General features: G+C 35.2%; 1 protein-coding gene and 1 long non-coding RNA gene across 14 annotated transcripts in view; one reads left to right on the top strand and one right to left on the bottom strand.

Annotated features, from left to right (window-relative positions):
- BTRC (beta-transducin repeat containing E3 ubiquitin protein ligase) overlaps nucleotides 1–20,943 on the top strand; it is a 199,435-nt gene that overhangs the window by 98,506 nt on the left and 79,986 nt on the right. For 8 of the 13 annotated variants that reach the window (XM_007479150.2, XM_007479144.3, XM_007479146.2 and 5 more), the window contains 2 exons: nucleotides 8,318–8,395; nucleotides 19,060–19,149. In XM_007479150.2, coding sequence (XP_007479212.1) covers nucleotides 8,318–8,395; nucleotides 19,060–19,149 — 168 coding nt within the window. Of the gene's footprint in view, nucleotides 1–2,773; nucleotides 2,951–8,317; nucleotides 8,396–19,059; nucleotides 19,150–20,943 lie in introns of those variants that run through there. The other 5 variants (XM_007479143.3, XM_007479148.3, XM_056805218.1 and 2 more) reach the window with 2 other exon arrangements.
- On the bottom strand, nucleotides 11,548–15,874 carry LOC130455492 (uncharacterized). The gene is made up of 3 exons (XR_008913496.1): nucleotides 15,489–15,874; nucleotides 12,540–12,710; nucleotides 11,548–12,193 (listed from the first exon to the last, which is right to left on the bottom strand). It is a non-coding gene; the product is annotated as an uncharacterized LOC130455492 (long non-coding RNA).

The raw sequence follows: 20,943 nt of genomic DNA, 5'->3' as shown, positions 1-20,943 counted from the left end.
GGACAAGAACTCCAGACCAAAGAGGAGTATGCAGTTCTTCCACTCTGAACCAAAAGAGCTTTCTAACTGTCTGATAGAGCTGAAACAGTAGCAGTCTAGTCTGGCTTGGACCCATACCTAGGCCAAGAACTTGCAGAGCTTAGACCAGGGGATCCAGGAGGGAAGTAATCAGACTTTGCCCTAAATCAGACCACTCTGAGAGCAGTGAAAGCTTACATTTTCCAGGCTGCCCCTGAGATCCTGGAATAATAGTACCCCAAGAAAACAGAAATAGGACCAGCCCATACCTTCCCTTAGAAGTGCCACAGAGCCCCAGCCCTAACATTAAGTCTAAAGTCTGAAAGAATGAGCAAGCAAACAAAAAAGCATCTCTACCATAAAGAGCTATTGTGGTGGCAAAGAAGCTTAAGACATAAATGTAGAGAAGAGAATGATCCCAAAACATCTATAAATAAAGCTTTGGGAGAAAAAACACAGATTGGGTACAAATTCAAATAGAATTCCTGGAAGATATGAAGTTTTTGTTGTTTTTAAGTTTAAAAAAAAACTTTTTTAGAAATGGAATGAGTAGAATTGAGGGGAAAACATTTTAAAAATAAATGCTAGCTATGGAAAATTGGAAAGGGCCTTAATAGCTCATAACAAGATGTATAAAAACTTACCCAAGCAACAAACTTACTGGAAACTAGAATATATATATATATATATATATATGAGATGTCTCAAAGTAAAAACAACTGACCTGGAAAACAGATTGAAGAGATAGTATTTAAGAATAACCTGATTCCCCTCTCCCCCCAAAAAAGAGCCTAAACATATTTCAGGAAATGTTAAAAGAAAATCGCTCAGATCTCTTAGAACCAAAGTAGGAATAGAATTGACCAATCACCTAAAAGAAACCTCAAAATGGAAACTCTCAGGAAATGCAAAAACCCTGAGTTTCCTATCAAAGAAAGGCAGAAAAAAATGAATTCAAGTACCAAGAAGCCATTGTCAGCATCACATTTGACTTAGCAGTTATCCTCATAAAGGAGTGGAGAACTTGGAATAAGTTTTCTACAAGGCAAAAGATAATTAATAACTAAGTATAATCCCAAAGAGGGTGGGAAATAGATTTTTAATGAATAAAGGACCAAACAAGGATAAATTACTTATTCAAATATAAAGAGATATGTGTGTCCCAAACATCATCAATAGGGGGTCAAAGAGGGAATTCCCCTTAGCAAGACCTGAGAGTGGTTCTGTTTTGCCTTGATCTTAAGAATGGAAAGAGAGGGAAAGAAAACACAGATAGAAGAGAAGAGAAAAATTGGAGGAAACTCACAGAATCAGGATATACAAATAGATATATCTGTCCAAACAAGAAGGAAGAGATGAGAGGAGTGTCTGACACTTGAACCTCACTTTCATTTGAACTGGTCAAAAGAAAGAAGAACACATACAGACATACTTAGTTAAGTACAAAAATGCATTCTACTCAAGAAGGAAATCGGAAGGAAAGAAGAGAAAGGTGGGTTCCATAAATTGGGGAATTGATGAATAAATTACGGTACATACATGAGATGGAATACTGTTGTGCTGAACTCTAGTGTACCATGTTTCCAGAGGACTAATGATGAAACACGCTACCTACCTCCTGATAGAGTAGTCAGTGAAGGACTCGGCATATAGAATGAGACAAATACACTTTTGGACATGGCCAATCTAGAAAATTATTTTGATCAACTATACATGTTTGTAATGGGTTTAGTTTTTCTTGTTTTGTACTCCATTGAAAATAGGAACCTTGCTTGGGGTGTGAAGGTGAGGAGGTGGATTTTTGATGATTAAAATAACTGTGTGTATGTATGTACATATATATGTAAATGAGACCAGATATAGCAGAAGGATCAATGTGAATAAGAACTGAGGAAAAGCCATTTGTGGTACAAGCAATGCATCTACTAAAGTCCTTGCCACATAGGATATTTTTTTCCCCTAAAGGTAATGAAATTGTCTTTAAAACTTAGAAGTCTAAGGTTCAAACTGTTGGTTTAGCTTCCTAGTTGCCTGAATACAAAAACCAATACAAGATTAGTTGGAGGCTCCTTTGGTTTGACATACAATTCTGACCAGTCATCCATCATCATAAATGTGGAGGGAGGGGAACTGTGTCCAATTAAACCAATACTACATCTTTTCTGAATATCTGGTCTATGCTATTGTTAAATTTTTTTCTTAATGTTTAAAAGAAAAGGTAAGGCAGGAAAATCCACTAGTAGATAACTGAAGATATCAGATAATCCCTTCAGTGGATTACATGGAACATAGCAACAGTTCTAAATCATCAATTGTCCTGGTTACCCTTAAGAGAACTTCCTCTTAGCTATCAAATGTGGTTTTGTTTTCCATCTGAATTTGGGATAGACACTTTGATGGAAGCTTCTTGGTTATTGATTTGTTTATCCATGTTCCAGCTAAGTAGTGAAATGATTGCTTTGTCTTCTAAGAATTTCAACTAATCAGCCTGCCAACCAATCAATCAACAAGCATTTATTAAAGATCCACTATATGCCAGACACTGTGCTCAGTGCTAGAGATACAAATACAAAATATGAAACAATCCCTTCTCTCCAGGAAGGGGGAGAGGGAGGGCTAACATACATAAATTATTCAGAATAAGTATAAAGAAATAGCTACAAATGAATAAAAAGTAGTGAATTACAAGGTAGTTTGGGAGGGAAAGGATAAGAGTATTTGTGAGAATAAGAAAAGACTTCTTTGTGTCTTGAAGGAAGAGGAAGATTCTGAGACCATTCTAGGCCATGGGTGGTACCATAGAAAGCACCAAGACTGGAGATGGAGTGTCCTGAGAGAAACAGAGAAACCATTCAGCTGGATCATAGAGCACAGGAGTGGAGTAATACGCCAGAAGTGAAGGACCTTCAGAGCTACACAGTTTACATAGCTAGTAAGCTTTTGCAATAATCCAGTCAGAAGATATTGATAGTTTTGCACTAGGATATTAATAACCGTAGGGTTACAGACAAAAGGATGGGTAAATAGATGAATATGAGAGAGATTTTGAAGGAAAAATTGATAGACCTTAATAACTGATCAGATTTCATTGGTGAAGAAGAGGAATAAATCAGAAATGAACCCAAACTTTCAAGCCTGAGTGACTAGGGAAATTGGGGGAGGAAGGAAGTGGAGTTTCAGATATGTTGATTTCAAGTCTTCTGAACTCTTATACCAACTGTCTCCCTTTTATTCTTTTATTCAGCATTTCTTTCCTTGCCTTCTGTCATTCATTGAACAAACAGTTCCATGTTCTTGCTTCACAGAAAATATTCAAAATGCAGTCTTAAGATCTGATGATATATTGTATTTCTACCAATGGCATGTGTTTGTTTACCCATGCCTTCTCAAACTTCAACAACAATGCTAAAGTTATTATAGCCCTGAACACAGTTAAAAGTCTAACTCTAAATATTTATAGCTGAAATGTTTCTTTCTGCCCTTTTGCCAAGTTTAATATATATATATATATATATATACTATTCAACTAGAAAATAGTGGATTAATAAAAAGATTATTATTTTAAAATAAATTATTATTTTATGAAAGGTGCAATTAGTTCTGGCAGATTTTAATTGTGATTTAAGTCCTAAAAAGTTACTTTGATACCTTTATATATTTTGGAGTTACCCTGGTTTCTTTTAGCAGAACACAAGCTTTGGGAGGTCCAACCAAGCTGAAAAGGCTTTGAACAAGGGCCTGATGATGATGGTTTTCTATGTCTCTAAGCTAATCACTGTTGACTGTAAGATTTTTTCAACCACAACTACTCTTTTTTTTTTTTAAGTATATTTTACCAATACCTTTCATCCATACTTCACAAACACAATTCTTGAAACACCATTGCATAAGTTACTGAAGAGTTTTATGATTTGCATCAGTGAAGAGTAGTGAAACCACATATTTAAATTATTGACATAAGTTTATCATTTTAGAATTCCATAGAACTCCTATAGGATAGTTTACTATAGAGATTTTTACTCTACTTTAAGTGTTGGAACTTTCAATTTTATTCTTTTATTGGGATCTTTCTAAAATGCATTTATGTACCTTTCTTATGTGTTGCTTTCTTAGAGTATGTTAGTCTTTTCTTGACTCATAGTCATAACTTTGAAAATTGGTTACTATGATATATGTAACTGAAAAACAAAATCCTTTATTTTCTCCCTTATGCCCTATAAATTCCCGAAATGTATTAGTTGGGATAGTTCCAGAGGAAAGCATGGAAACATTGAAGGTGTGACTTTTGAGTTGCAGTGCAGATGGCTTTTTGTAGGTAGCTGAGGCCTTGGAGATCATTTATAGGTGGCTATTTGGTATATGCAAATGTATAAGAGCTGGTCTTTGCATTCCAGGGTTGGTGATATTGAGATTGTATATACACATGATTATATATACTGTAGAATTCCAAAAAGGGTCTCTCTTTCCAATCCCTACAATACCCTACATACACAAAGAGAGAGGTCTCATCTCATCAAAGTCTATGATTCTTCTATACAAGTTGTTGTTTGCCCTTCCAAATTGCAAAGCTGGTCTGGTTTTTGTTTCTTCATCATTGACTTATTTCTCCTCTGCTGTCAGATTGTCTACTGCTTACCTTTCCCATTGCAATTAATAATTGCCACCATTACTTATTTTTGTCTGTCTTTTCAAACTCTTATTTTCTCCACTTTTTTCATTTCTTGTTTCTTCAGTGTCCCCTTTCCCCCCTACATTTCTCTGCTTTTGGTGGTGCTTTTTGGGGCAAGTATAAAATGCAGGAATAAAATCTCATCATGCCAAATAGCATTAAAAATCAGTATTATTTTTATGTACTGTTGGGTGATCCATAGGCAAACTATTTTATTATAAATTTGCTCTAACATTTTCTATGACCCTTTTTTATTGTTAACTCTTTATAGTAAAAGCACTTGTGTATTCTTTGCTTTGCTTTTGGGAGTGGGGGAGAGGTGTTAATTAAGCTAGTCATTCTGTTTTCTTGTTCTCTTGTTACCCATTTATACCTCAGATAACCTTCCATTTTTCATTGACAGGTTCTAATTCCTACTCACCAAAATCAAACAACACAATGTACAAAATATTAGAAATGTGAAGTAAGAAAATAGAGATATATAGGACATCTCTTCCTTGTTCCTGTTTAATTCAGAACACTTGTTTTCACATAAGTATAGAGAAACTGGGCATAAACTTTCCTTTAATCTTGAGCATCTGTAGATTATAAAGTGTTTTGGTTATTACTAAATTTCTTTAAAACAAAACATCTTTCCATTTCAGTTTGCTATAACAGAATTTTACCAGTATGCAAATACACCCAAAAGTTTGTAAGTGCAAGAGCCTTGGTATTCAGTTAACTAGATTTGAATTATCTGATTAAAAATGATAATGAGGTTGGACATAGCTAGATGTCTCAGTGGATAGAGAGCCAGGACTAGAGATGGGAGGTCTTGGGTTCAAATTTTTTCTCAGATACTTCCTATGTAACCCATGACTAGTCACTTAATCCCCATTGCTTGGCCCTTACTGTTCTTCTACCTTGGAGCTGATACTTCAAATAGATTCAAAGACAGACAGCAAGGTGTTTGTTTTTTAATGTTACTGGACAAATTATGGTTTGTGATTATGATGGTATATTATTGTGCCATAAGAAAGGATGAATAGGCTAATTTTTTAAAAACTTGGAAAGATCTACATGAAGTAATGAAGAATGAAAACCAAGAGAACATTATATAAAGCTATGGAATTAATAATTGAAGAATTACTTATGAATGTTGACCTTAAGAGAATGAACTAAAAAATGGAAACATGAAAGACATAAAAAAAAATATATATATATATATATATATGTACACACACACACACACATACACACATACATATAGATTGGGTGCTACCTTCTATGGTGTGAGGAGAGGAAAGAGGAACTGAGACACCCAGAAATAAATTCTATTGAATAAATAATTTTTTAAGGAGAAAAATAATAGGTCAGCTTGGAGGTTTGTAAATAATTCCTTATAAATTAGATGTTGCAGATATTAGCTAAAGTTTTATTGTATAAATTGGTTTGTTAGGATTTCTTTAAAATTGCATATTTTTTCAAAAGATAAAATACACAAATGATATAGGTATAAACTTGACTTTTCCTTTTCTATATACTCCTGTATTTGTGGACAATGTTTTCATTTAGCACTCTTTAAGTAATAAGCATAATCTTTATTGACCTTTTAAAATGATTAGTAGACAGTAATCATTCCTTTACTTGATATGGAGAAAAACAAAAATCTCAAGTTCCTGGACTCTTTTCCAATGCTTATGATAATATGGGTTTTTTTTTTTTTGTAATTTTAACTTTTTAAGGATCATCATAAATTAGAGACATCATATTTAAAACATCACAGATTTTACTTCCAGATAAGGCATAGGAGTTTTTGTATCTACTCAAAAAGAGCATTGGATCTCTAGAGCTGTTGTAGAGGTCCATGCCCAATTCATATCAACTTTCAGGACTCAAACACTCTTTAAATGGGAATTCTTAACTTGGGATATGTGACCTTGTTTCAAAATATATTTTAATAACTATTTCAGCATAAGTGGTTTCTCTATGTATTATATTTTATGTTTTTAGAAACATTATTCTGAAAAGGGGTCCATAGTCTTCACTAAGCTGTCAAAGAGATCCAGAACTCAAAAAAAGTTAAGAACCTCTGCTTTTGAACTAGGATATATATGCTTGACTTGAAACTCTCATGAAAGCTTTCATAGAGACTTAACAATCAGAATTGATTTTCAATTCTGGAAACAAAATGGTTTATAATTAATATTGAATAAATGATACTGCCTTAAAAGAGGATAGTTCAAATTTTAGTGCTATAAATGTAGATGCTACAATTGTTGGAATTTTATCTATTTTCTAGTTTACAAAATTTTCTTGACCTGAATAACTCAATATAGCTATTGTTACTTAAGAACTTTGCTTTAGAGGAAATTTTATTTAGGTATGTTTTCTTCCTAAGCATATGAAAATTCCCGTGTCATCCCTTTTGTTTAGTAATGGCAAATGCCAAAAGTTTTTATAATTTACAAATCAATTCTCAGATTTGAATTAATGAATTAATTGTTGTTAATAGATTATTGTGTCCAACTTGTGACTCCATGGACCAGTTTTTTGGGGTTTTCTTGGCAAGCATCCTGATATGGTTTTCCATTTCCTTCTCCCAAGTAGATCCCATTGTTTGGCAATCAGAGATTAAATGACTTGCCCAGGGTCACACATCCAGGAAGTGTGAAGCTAGATTTAAACTCAGTTCTTCCTAACTTCAGGCCCAGCACTCTGTCTGCTGACCCATCTAGCTGTTTCCTATTGAATTAATATTGAATTAATTTTGGCTTTCTGTAATTAGCCCTCTAGGAAAGAAAGGTAAAAAGAGCTAAGAATTTAGACCTAGTTTTAGGGCCTAGAAGAGCCAGAATAAGTCATTTATATGATTTGGGTAAAGTTTGAAGAAAACTGCTCCTCCTGCAAATTATTGTCCTCTGGAGGCATTGCTTGCTTGTAACACAGAGATCCTTACACTGAAGACTTGACTTTTCATAAAACAAACACCTATATGCCATGAAAAGCTAAATTTTATGTTAAAAACATGTATTCAAAAAATGTTTTAAAATACCCCTCATAAAAATAATATCCAAAAGTACTCACCAGCCTCCACCCTCACCACCATTGTCTAGTTGACTGGTTTCCTATTTTGCCTATTCCTAATCGCTGCTCTGCTCTGAGACCCAGTCTTAGAAAAATATATAAAACTAAATATTGAAATTGGTCATTTATTTTTTTTTCTGATAGCATTTGGCATAGTCAAAAACCAGTCATTTGAAAAGGGTCATACAGAAATTTTTTTATCATATTTTAAATGTTCATCAGATAGGCCTAGACTATTGTACCTATTTGCATGTAGTACCTGCTACATGAGAAGGAGATAAACCTTACCTATGATAAACATTAGTCACTATGCAGTGCCTAAAACATTTGTGAAGCCCATCCTCCTCCCAACATCCACACTGTGTACATGTGTTTTTAATATGTGTGTCTCTGCCTGTATTGGGACATATGTTTATATACATATGTGCACATGTATACATACAAATAATTAAGCACATAGATATAATGTTTTAGCTTGAAGAATGATAGTTGTTATTCAGTTTCCTCCCACAGAATAATGTTGGAGATGATGAGAACTGAATTAAAGCTTACTTTCTTTCACAGAATTCCTCAGAGAGAGAAGACTGTAATAATGACGAGCCCCCTAGGAAGATAATACCAGAGAAGAATTCACTTAGACAGGTATGAAATTCAGTCTAACTTTAAGTACACAAATACACACACACTCCAATAGCAAAAAACAAAAAGCAATCCTCAACTTTCTCTTATCTGCTCTGGAATTAGAGTTCTTAGAACTTAGAATGGCAAGAAATATAAATATATGTGTGTGTGTATATATAGTTTTTCTAGTTTTTGCCTTTTAAAAAATCACTTGCTAATATCAGTGGTGAACACGTACATGACAGTCAGTTTCTTACATGTAATGAAATCATAATGAAAGTAAGATTCCTTGTGCAGGAAAAAGAACTTGATTTTTTTTCCCTTGGGCATAGTCAGTATTTTGCTTGATTATAAAGTCATTTATATCATTTATATCATTTGTTAACAAACCTGACAGACCTAAAGTGGAAATAACTTTTTTTTAGTTATTGGTGTTGCTTTTTCTCCTCTCCATCCCATTTTCCTCATAGAGTCAGAGAGGGGAAAAGGTAGAAAGAGAGAGGTGAATATTTAAGTTGTATGTATGATGTGAGCATCATAGATTCTCCATGTCTTTTTTTCAGTTTTCTTCAAAGACATACACATGTTACCTGTGAAAGTTTAGTTTTGTGGTGCCCTTTTTACAGTAATAAGAAATTCTGAAAACAACAAAGTCACTATGGTCAGAGTGTCCCAAGGGCTGAAAGAAATGCTTTGCTTCTTGTACTGTCTTTCCTTTGTACCAAATGAATGTACCAATCGATTGCTTCCAAAAGCCAAATTTTCTGTAATCTTAGCTTAGATGACCACCTACTTGTGTGGTGTATCTCATTTTCATTATAACTCTTCAATTGAAGATAGTTTTCAAGGGGTCAGCAGAAACCAAAAGGCATCAATAGCTCTTGTATTTCCCTCTTTTTCCATCTGTCCAACTTCTCTCTCTCTCTCTCTCTCTCTCTCTCTCTCTCTCTCTCTCTCTCTCTCTCTCTCTCTCTCTCTCTCTCTCTCTCTCTCTCTCTCTCTCTCTCTCCCTCTCCCTCCCTCCCTCCCTCTCCCTCCCTCCCTCCCTCCCTCCCTCCCTCTCTCTCTCTCTCTCTCTCTCTCTCTCTCTCTCTCTCTCTCTCTCTCTCTCTCTCTCTCTCTCTCTCTCTCTCTCTCTCTCGTAATGGCACTGTTCTGGGCCCTAGTCTACATATAGATATAAATGCACACATATATACACACACACACTGTAAATTTATGGAATTTGCATTTATCATATTTTATCTACTATGTATTTAAATTCTTTTTCAGTAAGTACTGTGTTCCATTTTGTAAACAGATTGCCTTGATGGAATTGGTTCAATTTAGTAAGTTTTGGAGAGATTTTTTTAAAAAACTAAATATTTGTAATATTGATATTGAGATAGATTGTAACCTGGTCACTTGAAGGTGAAAAGCTATTTATCCCATACATCTGAGTAGAAGTACTTTATTGAGTTAGATAAAATTAGAGGTGGGAGCACTGTAACTATTATACAGAAATAACTGTCAGTTAACAATGACATGAGAAAAAAAAGTTTTGGCAACTTTATTTAAGCTAACAAACGAATTTTCACTCTGCAAAGTTATAAATTAATTTTAATAGGCTGGTCCAGATGGTCCATTTGGAAAATGGATAGGCTGATCTGTTGAAAATTAAACTAAATTTATCTCTCTCAGACTTCAAACTGAAGCAAAAGAGAAAATCGTGCCCATTAAGTCCAGCACATACAGATGGACCAGCAGGTCACACATGGGACTAATCTGATTCATTTAAAAAATAAATGCATGAGTTATTGAATTATTTTACAGTTGCAAGTTGTGTTGTATGCAGTATTTGAAAGGGATTGAATGGCTTTTTCTGTACTTTTTTTTAGCAGCTTTTTCCTCCTCCCCTATTTAATTCAACAACTTCCTTACCCACCCTCTCTCCAAATGACTTTTCTAATACCTATCACTCAGTGTCGAGATCCAAGCACTAGAGATTAATTAGGTCGTGACGCTTTTCCCTCCTCCCTTCTTTGTCAAGGGTTTTTATCTCTATTCTCTTTATGAAGAGCATGAACTCAGTGTTCTCCGAAAGAGAAATGGCCTTTAGAAACAGGGAAGTAAGAGATCCTCCTGGGGCTCTCAGAGCCTTTTAGCTCCTGGGTGTTTTAACAGCTCCATGAATGCAGATTTGTAAATTTATTGCAGTGCCATCTGGTTTTTTGCTCCAACCAGATTACTGTTGGCTTGTAGCTGTCTATTGTGGTGGTCACTCCCTAGGAGCTTGCCCTCCCAATCTTAGAGATGAGTGATGAATGGCAGGGGTCAACATAAGCAGGTCACAGGGCAGCTGTCCAGGACTGCCCTGAACTTGATTACCCCACTGTTGTGGTTTTTGTTTTGTTTTTAAAGATAAGGCATAGTGCAGGTTGTTTAAACTCCCCCTTCCCTCTCTTGAATGGAGTAATAATGAAGTGCCATTTGCTGTTATTGGTTTGTTCAGCAGTCAAGCTCTGTTGGGGAAAGATGTGTCAAAGGTGCCTTGTGGGCTAAGACTATGTAAGCAAGATATGAATCACATAAGCTGTATTTCAAGCCAACCCCCTAACTTGGTATTGTTGATCCAGAGTATCCTGATAGGATTTCAGGAACCTCTTCTTGCCCTTTTTCAATATATGATCATAGTTACATTATAATCAACTTGTACCATTTTTAAGCTAAACATAACATTTTCAAATATTATTTGAAGTTTTTTAAGATCTTTGAGAAAGGGCCATTACCTGTGATAATCTTGGGCTTAGTACTGTCTTTTTTATCCAGACAAGTCATTTTGTCTGCCTTATTTCTTGTTTCATTTCTAACAGCAGGGAATATGTGAAATAGGAAAGAGAAGCAACATACTCTTATTGGAAATATCTTTTCACTTTTATAAACTTCACTTTTCCTTTGATGCCAAGAAATATGGATTACAATATGACATGAGCTAGCCAAAATTTTCTTTCTACTTTTCCCCACCGAAGTGTTAAGTCAAGAAAATGTATCTACCTATTTTTTTAGTTTTTTGTCTTGTCTACAAACAGGGGAAAAGCCTGAGGAATATATATTAAAGTACAAGTTACCTTATGAAAATATGGCTTTATGAAAGATTAGTTCCTCTGTTGCTTTTGTAATAGTGCTAATAAGATCTGTCAGCCCAGCCTTTCTCTGTAATTGAGTAAATTGTGACCGCTGTCGAATCCTTCCTCCACCCCCCTGCCCTTTGTATATGTGTCCACTTACCATCTTGAGAACGTGGGCAGTGATAAATAAAGCATTCAACAGAGTTCTCGAAACTCTTTGAAAGCAGCATGATGCCAGCCCTCTAGTTATATTTCTTTAAGTATTTACGTTTTTCTGTATTCTTTCTCTTGTGTGGCTGGAACCCTGGGGATGCAAAGCCATGAGAGAGGCCAAGATGCTAACAAAGTAGCTGTCCCCCTTGTTAGCTAGTTCCTTTATTCTTTAAAAACAAGATAAAAACCATCTGGCTCAGGGCATTACATTTTCCTCCCCCATGCACCTCTATAGAAGGAGAGTTCACCTGCAGTGAGGGTTTACATTGATTAGGGAGGGAGCAGTAATTCAAGCCTCCATCCTCTTCAAGGATACTTTGCAGTCTTTAAAGGTGCTGACCCACTGAGTTAAACTGTCAAGGGAGGATAAAAAAGTAGCTTCATCCCAGGAGGTAACAGCTGCCAGGTTTTCAACACCTTGCACGCTGCTGGAAAAATGTCACAATTGTCAGCAGAAAGAAAAATGACTTAGTTGTCATCTTCTGTTAATGACAGGACCCTATAAAAGAAAGGATTTAAACCTTTTAGAAACAAGGAGTTGTTTTCCCTGTTCTTCCCTCCTCCCTGCCCCCCATCTCCATTAAAATTTTTAAATCTTGGTCATTCCAAGTAATCAATGCCTTGGAATGACTCCATAGAAGCAACAACAAGCAAGTTACATGAGTTTAAATAGCCCACTGTAAGCATGGCAGTGCAGTGGGCATAGCTCTGTTACACAGTTGGATGAGTAAGAGGAAAAAGTAGCCCATCACCAGCACACAAAATGACATTATACTGTGTATTAACAAAACAACAACAACAAAAAAAGTCAAATTCATAAGCCAGTGAACTGAAAGAAAACATACTGTATTTCTGCTCTTTGGAGGACAATTTGTTTTCAAGCAGCATCCAGATGGGTAAATACCACGACATTTCTTTTTTGCAAGAGATCCAGTTCTTCCTTTTAAAAAAAAATCTAGCAGCATTTACTTCATTTAATAGCTGTAGTGTTTGGATATGATAGCATTCCCTTCTTTCTGATTTGATTGATGAAAAAAAACCAAGAATTTAATGAAGTCTTTGATATCAGGCAGGAAGATTTTTTCCCTATTTGTTTTAGGTTAGTCATTTTAATTGTGTTGAGTAATTAGAAGGTACACACAGCCAAGGGAGCTTTGTTATGATAATTGCTCAAGAAAAACCCATTCCCTATCCTATCTACCATTGCCTTGTGTTAAAGCATTTTCTCCCTCTAGTGGTAATATTAAGGACTTTGGCTTGGCACTAAGCAAGGTGTAATTGCAATATGACAAACTATGCTTAAGGGACTCTCCTGTAAATACTTTAGTTTGGGTTTTGGCATTATTTCATTATATATATTTTTCTTTAAAACTTGCAGATTTGTTGTTGTTTTTTTTCCTAGAGTGCATTGGGCTTCTGATAGGGGAAAAAATGCCTGAGATGTTTATTAAAAAAAAAAACAAAACTCATAATGCATTCTGGGTAATGTTTTGCAGCTTGACTTAATTTTAGTCATCTATTTTAATTACCTATTTATAAAAATGCTTTTGTATTTGTAGACATTATTTAATACTTTGGCAGAAGTACCTCATTTGAAATAAATAAATAAATTGCATTTATTTTAAATAGTTCATGTAAAAGACCTTAAAGGTAATTAATGCAGGTCTCCTAAGTGAGACAAAAGTGATCTTCCCAAGTCTGATGAAGTGATTTGTTTATATAACTTCTCACTTCTGCTGTATTCTTTAGAGTCTAATAACTTTAAAAAAAAAAAACATGGCTGGCAATTTGTGCCTTGCTACAAAAACTCTTCAAAAAGAAGCAATTTAATAACCAGCTTTCTTAAAATTACTTGGAGAAAGGAAGACTGTATAGGGGCTTGGTATTTTTGTTTTATTTTTATTTCAGTGTAATCATTCTTTGATAAATTGTGTAATCACAGACTTAGTAGGGAAAAATATTATTGAACTCCTGGGTTGCAATGACCATAAAAAGTATATTTTCATACAGAATCTTGAGCTACTGTATATAAATTATAAAAGAAATAGCATTTATGCTTGTCAAAGTCCATATGGACATTATTCTCTTTTATATTCAACACTTAATCTGGACACCACATTTTTTTTTAACAAAGATTTTTATACATAGCTGCATAAGCCCTAAAACAGCCTACCCAAGCCCTGCATTTACTGAAACAGATTTGGTGACATCTTATCTATGTGATATTTTTAAAGACCAGTTCTTCTTGCCTGAGATGTAGCTTTGTGTGTTTGTTTTTTCTATATCACATTCTTGCTCTTGACATAATTGGATGCCATCATATATCTGTGAGGTTCCTCCACCCCTATCTCTCACCCATTTTCATTATACTGTATCTTGTTTTGCTATAGGGTTGCTTAACAGACTTCTGAAGCAGCTCTTTGCAAGGTTAAAAGAATGCAGCCTAGTAACAAGTTTGTGTCATTTTAAATATATACCTTCTAGTAAATAAGGAGAAGTCTGGCAATCAATCCCTTTTAGTGTGTTATATGTTTCACCTGACAACTAAACCTTCTATTGATTAGCCATTACTTTGTTAGATAATCCTATGTCATTGAATCTATTGTAAAAAATTAAACTCTTTAAAATGTTTTACCCTAGCAGCAGTGGGAAAATTGAAAACTTGTTCAGAATTACAGCCTGCTTTCACAGAGAAGGTAGTTTTCAGCAAGCAGGCATCTTACCGGTTTATGCTTGCGTGCTTTATATGCAATATAAAACCTTATTAAAGTACTCCAACGCAGAATTCTCTGCCTGCCTCTGGTTCAGAAATGAAGCCACCTTTTCAAACATTGCAATAGTGCAGAAACCTATCTTGCCTGAAGCTATTTTGAGTATTGACTGATTTGCGTTCCATGCAGAAGTGTTCTTGCAAATAGTAAGACATTGGATTTATGTACCCCCTTTTCTCTATTAAGACCAAAAGGCTTCCACAAGTTTTAACTTATGGATCTTATGGTTTTCTTATGAATAGACAGGATCAGTACACCCCTTTACAGAAGGAACAAGCAACCATAAAATAGTTAAGTATTTGCCTCTAGTTTCACTTTGGTTAAAGCCCCCCACTTCCCATGCAAGAGAAAGAAATCTGCCCAATGTTCAAACTACACAGTTTCCTTTCAAAAAAGTAGCAATTTGGGAAGAAAACAAAATAATCCTTAACAATTTATTGCTTGCTAAGACTTAAATTTCTATTTCAGTTCCTTACAAAGTGTTAATGACCTCTCATGTCTTAAAAAACAATCCAGGGATCTTTGTGGTTTGTATTTTTTATGGCGCAGTAAATGTTTGTTGTGTGAACAGTTGCAAAAGAAATATTGAACTCCGAGTACAAAACATAAGTTCAAATGCTCTGTTATCATTTTTAAAATATTATGTAATAACCAGATTTTTAACCTTGAAATTATATACTTAATAAAACAATTGGATTGAAAATGTAGGTGAGTAAATTCAGAAAATATTAACTTGACTAAATTGAAAACAAACTTGATGATGATGGCATAGTAATGTAGCTACATACCTTCTTTCTTCCCTAGAGCTTTCTTTCTCTTAATTCCTGAAAGAATGAATGAATATAAAAAGGGGGGGGGAAGCCTACTCCCTTAATTAATGTGAACTATAAGAGGAGTTCATCTGAGTCTCTATCTAGCATTATATGTTAAATGAAAAAATAATTATAACATCCACGCCATCTTTAGATACAATAGAAGAACTGTTCTGGCATGGGCCAGAGTCGTAATAATGTACAAACTCACCACATGGTATTAATGTTTCATCTTTATCTTCATTTGCCATTCTGCAGTTCTGATGTATATCCTGAACAGCAACACAGTCATGCTTAAGTGCTGATTTTAGTATCCTGACATCTTCATTATGAACTAAAATTAACCTATCAGATTATTTTCTTTGCCCCATCTTAATTTGAACCTTATCCTTTCTAACAAATTGGAGGCTTAACATATATCATACCCTCCTTTGGAAGATTTCATGACCTGTTTGTTTATCTGTTGTTTGTCAGAAGTATTCTCTCCTATTTCTCTGAACTATAAACTTACTTCTCCCTCATTTTAAAAAGGAGATAAAATAATAACAACAGGCATTTATATAGCACTTTAAGGTTTGCAAAATACTTTCCACACACTATCTCATTTTATCCCCTCAAAAACCCAGAAAAGTAGGCATTGTTGGCATGATTGGCCCTGTTTCACAGACAAAGAAACTAAGGTACAGAGAGTATTGTGATGCCCACATGATCATGGAGACAGTGGCAGGAGGGGGATTCATCCCCAAATATACCCCTGAATCTCATCGGATGCTCCTCTACCATACCCCAACTGCCTTAGAAATCAACAGATTGTTCATCTGTCTAGGTTAGAAATTACTTTGTATTTAATATAAATCTACAGAAAAGATTGTGAACTAGAATTTTTAAAACTTAGAAATCCAATATTATTGGAAGAAATAAAAAGATGGTTTTTTTGTTTCATTAAAAAACTTGGAGGGTTTTTTAAAGCACTGCATAGGGAACAGCTAGGTGACTGTGAATTGAGAGCTAGTCTAGAGAGAAGAGGTCCTATTCAAATCTGACCTCAGACACTTCCTAGCTGTGTAACCTGGGCAAGTCACTTAACCCCCATTGCCTAGTCCTTACCACTCTCCTGCCTTGGAACCAATACACATTACTCATTTAAGACAGAAGGTAAGTATTTTTTTTTAGGGGGGGGGGAGGGATACTGTATAATTTCCCAGAGGCAATTCAACCTGCTTTCTTCTTATTCAGTTCAGGTCCTGTTCATTGTCCATCTGCTACATCTAGCTAAGAGCTACATTCTAATAAACCAACTTTATGAGCTCTTCATCCAAATTTATATCTTAATCTGGACAGTATGCATTCTTCATCCCCTTGATTTCACCTGTTAGGCTAGTTTACACTGAACTCTTGAGTGGTTATGTACCTTACTTAGTAGGCACTTCAGTGTTCTGGAGCTTAGTATAATTAATTTAAAAATAGTATCTACAAAGAAAAATATTTGAAAGATCTAACAGTTTCTAAAGAATTCTCCTTATATTGAATTCTGTGCTGGAAAGTCTTCACAATTAATTCTCCAGACTCTTTGGCAGCAATATGTCCTCTTCTTTTATACCTCAATTGATATAAATAATTAGCAAACAAAGTTGTTTGTTACATCTTTCAAGGAGTCTTATATGATTTTGACATAAGTATGAGAGAGAGATACTTTGTGGTAAGAGAATTACTTCAGAATTATTTTGCTCTAAGAATTGAATTCTTTGTTAGTAATCAGATTCTAATGCATCATGGAGCCTCACTATCTCAAAAAAAAATTTAAGTTTTTGAGTCATCCAAAGAGCAACAGAAGAGACCCGTGGTGAACAGTGGTATTAAACTCAAAGAAAAAAGGATCCGTGTTGGGTGGCATATTGACCTAGAAAACCTCAATTTAGGATTATCTATGTTGTATTATTATTTGTTTTCATAAACAGTTTCCCAATTACATTTTATTCTGGTGAATCTTTGAGGTTGAGTTGACACCTATGGAACACAAAATTGGATCTTGGAGTCATAAATTCAGCACTAGAAGAAACCTGAAAGTCCATCCAGCAAACCTTTTTTTACATATCAGGAAACTAAGGCCCAGAGAGCTTAAGTGACTTACCCAAAATCACACAAATCAGCATCAGAGGTGGAATTTGAACCTATGTCCTCTAATTCCAGAACTAGTGCTTTTCCATTGTAACTACCATAAAACTTATTAGTGAATTATGCAAGAAAAGCAGCACAAATGATATCATCAAAGTGATGTGTTACCAGAAAAAAGAGATAAACTGATCGTGTAACAAGAGCAAGGGATAATCAATGGACAACTCATATATTCCTTCTGTATCCATTCTGTGTCGTATTTAGAGGAAGTTTTCGACTTTGATGAGTAGGCAATTTTGGAGGATCATAGAGTCATAGACCTAAAGCTAAAGGGTTTTGCAAGAGTTTATCATGGACCAGAGCTCCACAGTCTGAAAATGCATGGATGGATTGAAATCTGTTGTTGGATAAATCACCCGCCCATATCATCAACTTTGCTTTATTAATTCTTGCTGTTTTGCAAGATTATTGGTTTCCAATTGCCTGATTCTGATCTTTAAAGACTGGTTTTCTGCTATAATCTTTTGATTTTCCTTTTTGATTTGGTCTATCCTGCTTTTCGTGGCTTCTAGCTGTTTCTCCAATTGGGCGTTCTTGTCCTTTAAACTGTTGTTTTCTTTTTTAACTATTTCCCACTTTAGTTGCGATAAGGTCCAATTTAAATTCTTCAAGAGCTTGTGGCCAATTTCCATTTTTTTGGAAGGTTTTGCTGCATTTATTTGTATTTCCTCTTCTGCTATTTCCTCTGTAATCTGGATTTTTCCTCCATAAAAAATATCTAGGGTCAACACCTTCTTCTTGTTTTTCTTGGTGTGGGAAGTTGTTCCTGGGTACCATTTGCTGTTACTATGGTGGTTTTTCCTTCCCTTTCCAGTCAGAAATCTGAATGAGGAGGGTAGGCTTTCTATGTATGGAGCTAAGGAGCAAGGTTTTTGCCTGAGGGCACCTCTCTAGTCTCTGCAGCTTCTGCTGCTTGCTGCCCTTCTCTGCCCTATCTCCCCACTGGCGCCCAAGTTCTGCACTCTTCAGCTTGCTGGGGTTTCAGGTATAGCTGCTCTCAAGGGTAGGTCTTTGGTGGTCTTAGTCAGCTGCCAAGGATCTAGAAGTGCCCCTCACTCGCTCTAGAGGTGCCCCTTGCTCACTCACTCATTCTAGCAAGTGCTGGCTCTGACTCTAGCTCCATAGGTGGGGTGGGAGAGGGTTGATCAGCTTGCATTTTGATGGAAACTTTTTCACCCCCTTATAGTGTGGAAATACCCAAATCCCATGTACCTTCAATGCTGCGCCATACTGTAGAGTCCATATGAATTTGGGGGTTTTTTTTGGCCTTTTGAGGTAGTTTATATTGGTTGGTGGTGAGGAGTCCTGCAGCTAGACTGCCACCATGTTTACCCAGAAGTCTCCCCACCCATATCATCAAGATCATAACTCAATCAAAGCAGTTTCCTCAGCAACTTTCAAAAAAAAAATATGCTTCCAACATATACTCCCATTAATTCTTGATCCTGACAAATAATTGTGACTTACAGATATAGGTAAAGGTTCATTGTAAGTGAGGCATAAAGTAAAGGCAGAATTTCTAAAACTATTTCCCTTATACCAAATGTAAAGGTTCATAAGGTGAGTAATGTTTCTGTATTGAAATTTTTTCAAAAATCTTTTTACAGACCTACAACAGCTGTGCCAGACTCTGCTTAAACCAAGAAACTGTATGTCTAGCAAGTACTGCTATGAAGACTGAAAATTGTGTGGCCAAAGTAAGTAACATGGAAAACCAATTAATAATATGCCAATTGCTATCCATGAGAATTATTTTCATTCTGTGTAGCTGTAAACAAAAGTTACTTTAGGATTGCCTTTTTTAGAAATTATACAACTGAACATCGTTTCTCTGTCATGTTGTTCTGTGAAGAGTTGCAGCAAGTTAGGTACAAGAAGAGGGGCTTTCCAGTGCTTCAACTGCAATGGAATCTGTTGCAAGTGTTTTATGACAAGAATTGTTTCAGATGAACTCTCATTTATTTCCTGGATAGTAATTATTTATATCCACAAAATTAAGGTATGACCCAAGATGGGTAGGATACTATATACTAGCATTTTATGAATTAACTTAAGATTTTAATGCATGGAAAAGTGAAAAGTATGTTTAAAGGGAGAATGAAGCCTAAGATGAAAGAAATTATAATCATTACTTCACCATCTTTTGTTATTTATTGAGTCCTGCTGAAAGAACATTGCATTTGATGCTTCTGGTCTATGTAGACAAGTTATGTTTAACCATGCATATAAGCTACTTCTTTCATGTATGTAAATTACAATAGCTATGTCATACATGATAGTTTTTTTAAGTTCTACATGAATCTATTTGTAGCTGAAACTACCTCTGCCCATCCTTTGTTGAAATTCATTTACTCCAACTTTCTTATTGCTGTTTCTTCCTGTCTCCCATAATTGTATTTTAAACACCATTGTTCTAAAGTGTATATGTACTGTCCCTGGGGTAGACACTGAGGTGATCCTAGATACAGATATATAATGTTCTTCTATCTAGTATTATTCAGTTTACATTGTGGTCCATGGTTTAGGAACTTCCTCTGGCCAGCTGTTTGACCTGAATTTGGTTATGTTGGCTCTTTCAAAGTGAAGTAAATTCAAGTATCATCTCTTTTAGAAATTGAAACAATATTTTAGTGTTTTTGTTTGTTTAGCTGACTTTTTAATATGGAGTATCTGTAAAATTATTGCCTTTATAGCCATTTAGGGATCTGCTGCTGTTACAACACTTCTAACTTTAACTACTTCATTGTATTTTATATCCAGACCCTCAGTTGTATTACTATTATTATTAGAAATAGGACTGATGTCATGTAGTCTGATTCTAATGCTCCAAAATCCAAAGGCAGAGATATTTTGTCTGTTTTTACTGATACAATTTCTTCAAATTATCCAGAAGTCTGTGGGCAGGATTACCAAATGAACATCTAATGTTTATACTCAGATTAGCAATTAAAAGGTAGCCTAAGGAAAATGTCAGAGAACTCTCTTAAAGGTTCATCAGTTAGATTTCTCTGAATGGTTTCTTTTAAAATGTGGAACATATGACTTTTGTAAATTATCCTTTTATTTACAATCAATTAGAACTAAAAAAATCATATTACAGCACCCCATCCCCTATTCCTGATCAATTTGGTTATATGTTACTATGTTTGAAGAGAGTTTTATTTTTAATTTCTGGATTATGTTACACGTAGGGTCTCATCACAAGTGGGTGACTTCTGGCTAAACAAGGTAAAATCTTAGCATGAGCACAGATCCAAGGACAGGGTGACAATTTTAATGAGTTTTATTGAGAGCCGGCCAAGTGAGCATCTGTTCCTTTTGTTTACTCCATACTTTGTAAGCCAGGATCTCCAAGCTAGCTAGTTATGTTGGTGTGTGTCTGTATAGTGTGGTTTTTTTCCCACCCTCTCCTTCAGTGGTGCATGGTTAGAAATATTTTGGCATCTGGTACAATGGCATAATTTCTGTTCTGCTCTTGGGTGTGGAAATAA

This window comes from Monodelphis domestica, chromosome 1, assembly GCF_027887165.1.
Source record: "Monodelphis domestica isolate mMonDom1 chromosome 1, mMonDom1.pri, whole genome shotgun sequence".
Taxonomy (NCBI): domain Eukaryota; kingdom Metazoa; phylum Chordata; class Mammalia; order Didelphimorphia; family Didelphidae; genus Monodelphis; species Monodelphis domestica.
The sequence above is the reverse complement of the archived record's forward strand: the minus strand, read 5'-3'. Positions and strand labels throughout refer to the sequence as shown.